The 3,258-nt window shown below is 57.7% G+C and overlaps 1 protein-coding gene across 1 annotated transcript; it reads right to left on the minus strand.

Annotated features, from left to right (window-relative positions):
• Positions 1-677: 677 nt before the first annotated feature.
• LOC123190407 (probable L-type lectin-domain containing receptor kinase S.5) lies at positions 678-3,046 on the minus strand. The gene has a single exon (XM_044603031.1). The coding sequence runs from the start codon at positions 2,930-2,932 to the stop codon at positions 800-802; it is 2,133 nt and encodes a 710-aa protein (XP_044458966.1). The 5' UTR covers positions 2,933-3,046; the 3' UTR covers positions 678-799.
• Positions 3,047-3,258: the final 212 nt, after the last annotated feature.

Below are 3,258 nucleotides of genomic sequence, written 5' to 3' on the forward strand. Positions count from 1 at the left end.
AGCCCTCCTTCTTCGGCACCAACGAACCTTCCCTCTCCCCCGCACCCGCTACTATCAAGCTTTAGAGTTCCCTTCGCCAATGACGCCGCGGCTAGTGGTGTTGTCCCCTTCTGGGGTCATTCCCTACTCGCCTCGCCTTGTCTAAGACACCGCGGCCGGTCGCATCAGCTTCGTCTCCGGCTCGGTGCTCGGGATATTGAGTCACGCAGAAATCATTTTCAGCCAACCGAAATTTAGCATTTGCTTTAAAGAAACCAGCAAGGCAGGAACAATAAAGACTACAACGCAGAACATGAACGTTTGGTCTATGGGTGTATATATACAACCTATACGAAAAAATAGTAATTAAATAAAAATTCTGAAAATATTTTTGAATAAACTTCTTTTATAAAAGCAAAATTTTGGGTCAAGATAGTGTGAACAAAATAGTGTAAATAGTAACCTTTATTCTTGAAAAATTATATACTAGTGCAAAAGAAAGTCAGGTTGATTCTAATAAAAAAAATCTAAACTTTTCACATTTTTTTAATTATTACTTTCCCCCATATCAAGTGTATACACCCAGGAATCAAAAGGCATTTCCCCTACAACGCAATACTACCTCCGTCTCAAAATGTCCATCTCTTTTAAGAAATAAAGAAATGAGAATTTAATAGTACTAGATTCATCTCAAAATATAAGACATTTTTTTAGCTAAACTAGAAAGAATCATCTATCAATGTACATTTGATTCTGGTCATCTAAGATAACAACAGGAAAGACATCAATCCTGCAGCGGTATTTCCATGCCCCAAATTTGTCACCTCCCTGAGATGGAACAGCTCATGGAGCAGAAGCTACTGTGCTGCCCGGCGTCTCCCGTGAACAGCAACCCGACGTCCGGCAGCTCCATCTCCTGCCGATTGCCACCCGGAGGCCAAACAAACGCAGGCTTGTTCAACGGGGGCTCCGGCGCGGGCGCTCCGTCGATCAGCACCTGCACGGCCGCCCTCATGGACGGCCTCTCCCTCGGGTTCGGGTGGCAGCACGCCAGCGCCAGTCTCACCGCGCAGTCCACCTGCGCCTGCTCGAACTCGCCGCCGAGCAACGGGGCGGCGGCGTGCAGCGCCTTCCCCTCGCCGTACAGCCTCCACATCCAGTCCACGATGTGCATCGGCGTGGCGTGTCGCCCTCGCCCGCCTCTCCAGTACTCCTCCTCGCCACCGCCACGGTGGTCGCTGTCGTGGACGTACTGGTACTGCACGGCGTTGCTGGGGCTCCTCCCGCTGACCACCTCCATGACGAAGACCCCGAACGCGTACACGTCGGTGTCGAGGCTGGCGCGGCCGGTGAAGAAGCTCTCGTACGCCATGTAGCCGCGGGTGCCGGCCACCACCTGCGTGGAGTGGTGCGTGGCGCCGTCGTGCTGGATGACGCGTGCGAGGCCGAAGTCCCCCAGCCGCGCGTTGTACTCCTCGTCCAGCATCACGTTGCTGGCCTTGACGTCCCGGTGCAGGATCCGCCTGCTGCTCCCGTGGTGCAGGTAGTCCAGCGCCGATGCCACGCCGCGGATGATCTTGTACCGCCGCTCCCATGTGAGCTCCGGGGTGTCCGTGGACGCCGACATCGACGACGTCGACGACGCGGTCCTCTCTCTGGCGTAGAGGAGCTTGTCGAGGCTGCCCATGGGGAAGTACTCGTAGACGAGGAGCAGCTCGCTCTTCTTGTGGCACCAGCCGATGAGCTTCACGAGGTTCCGGTGCGACAGCTTGCTGATGGTGTTCACCTCCGCCACGAACTCCTTCTCGCCGCGGTTGGAGTTGACGTTCGTGGACACCCGCTTCACGGCCACCTCCATGCTCATCCTCCTCAGATACCCGAGGTAAACGGTGCCGGAGCCGCCTCGGCCGAGCTTACGGCCGTCGCTGAAGTCGCCGGTGGCGTTCCTGAGCTCCCTGAGCTTAAACCTGACGGGGCCATGGGCGTCGATCATCTTCTCGAGGTTGCGGTACGCCAGCCTCGTCTGCCGCGTCAGCCTTCTCCACACGAGCAACGCCATGAGCAGCACGCCGACGGTGAGCGGGACCAGCATGGCGAGAAATACCTTCTGGCGCCTCAACCGATACCCACCGTCACCTCCGGCGCCCGCGTCGTCGACCGTGGTGAAGTTCCAGGACTTGACCTGGTTCAGCTGTGCGAACTCGCCGGTGGAAGCCGCGAAACCCACGGAGATGTTGTCCAGGAGATACCGCGACAGGTCGGTGTACCAGGCGTAGGTGAAGGCGAGCCCCCCTTGCACCACGAGGACGCTCATCATTTTGCCGTCGTACTCGAACGTGACATCGACGTCGGCCCCCCTGGAGAGGACGATGGAGAAGTTGCTGAGCGGCATCTGCCCGAGGGACCGCACGCTGTTGAGGTCGAGTCCGACGTGGTTACCGTCCAAGTCGGCGTCGAAGCTCCTCCGCGTGTCGAACTCGAGCGCGACGATCCGGTTCGCCGGCGCGGCGTCGGTATGGTTGTTGGTTAGGCCGAGCCACCGCCCGCTGCTGTCGCTGGGCAGGGCCGGGTTGTTGGTGAGGATGAAGGCCATGCCTTCCCCGGTGCCGTTCCTGGGGACGATGTTGAGCACGAACTCCGTCTTGAACGAGGTGAGCGCCGTGCGGTCGCTGTTTTTCCAGAGCTTGAGGGTGTCTCTGGCGTACATGACCCTCCCCGACCGGTGGGTCATGTCGCCGGCGTCGGGCGTGATCTGCAGGGAGCGGTTGGAGACGGTGGCGCCCGGGGTGAAGCTGAAGTCGGCCTCGCTGGCCGCGTCGAAGCTCTGGTACGCGAACCGCAAGGCGCTGCAGGTGCTGCCGCCGCCGCCGCACAGGATGAAGAGGAGGATGGCCGCAAAGGCTAGCTGCAGGGTCATGCTGCGATCGGCCATGGCAAGTCGTCTCTGCAACATGGGATGGGATGGAAGACGAGGTGTGGTGGTGGCATATGTTGGGGTTGAGGAATTGCTTGCAGGGGAAATGTGGTAGCGTTGTCAGCCATGGCTGTCCATGAGGGAGGGAGGATGTATGCCGTACACAAGGACAGTGACAATGCTGCCCAGCCCAACGGTGTGAACCAGAGAAGTCCGGGGATTCGACGACGGGCGCCAAATGAGACTTTGACTTGCGATGATGGAGCGGAGCGGAGCTGCACGCATGCTCGATTATGGAGCATCATCTTGTTAAGCAAGCAAGTACAGTGGAAGCTTGACGGAAATTTAAGAGTAGTAGGCGTCAT

The sequence above is a fragment of the Triticum aestivum genome, chromosome 2A, assembly GCF_018294505.1.
Source record: "Triticum aestivum cultivar Chinese Spring chromosome 2A, IWGSC CS RefSeq v2.1, whole genome shotgun sequence".
Classification (NCBI taxonomy): domain Eukaryota; kingdom Viridiplantae; phylum Streptophyta; class Magnoliopsida; order Poales; family Poaceae; genus Triticum; species Triticum aestivum.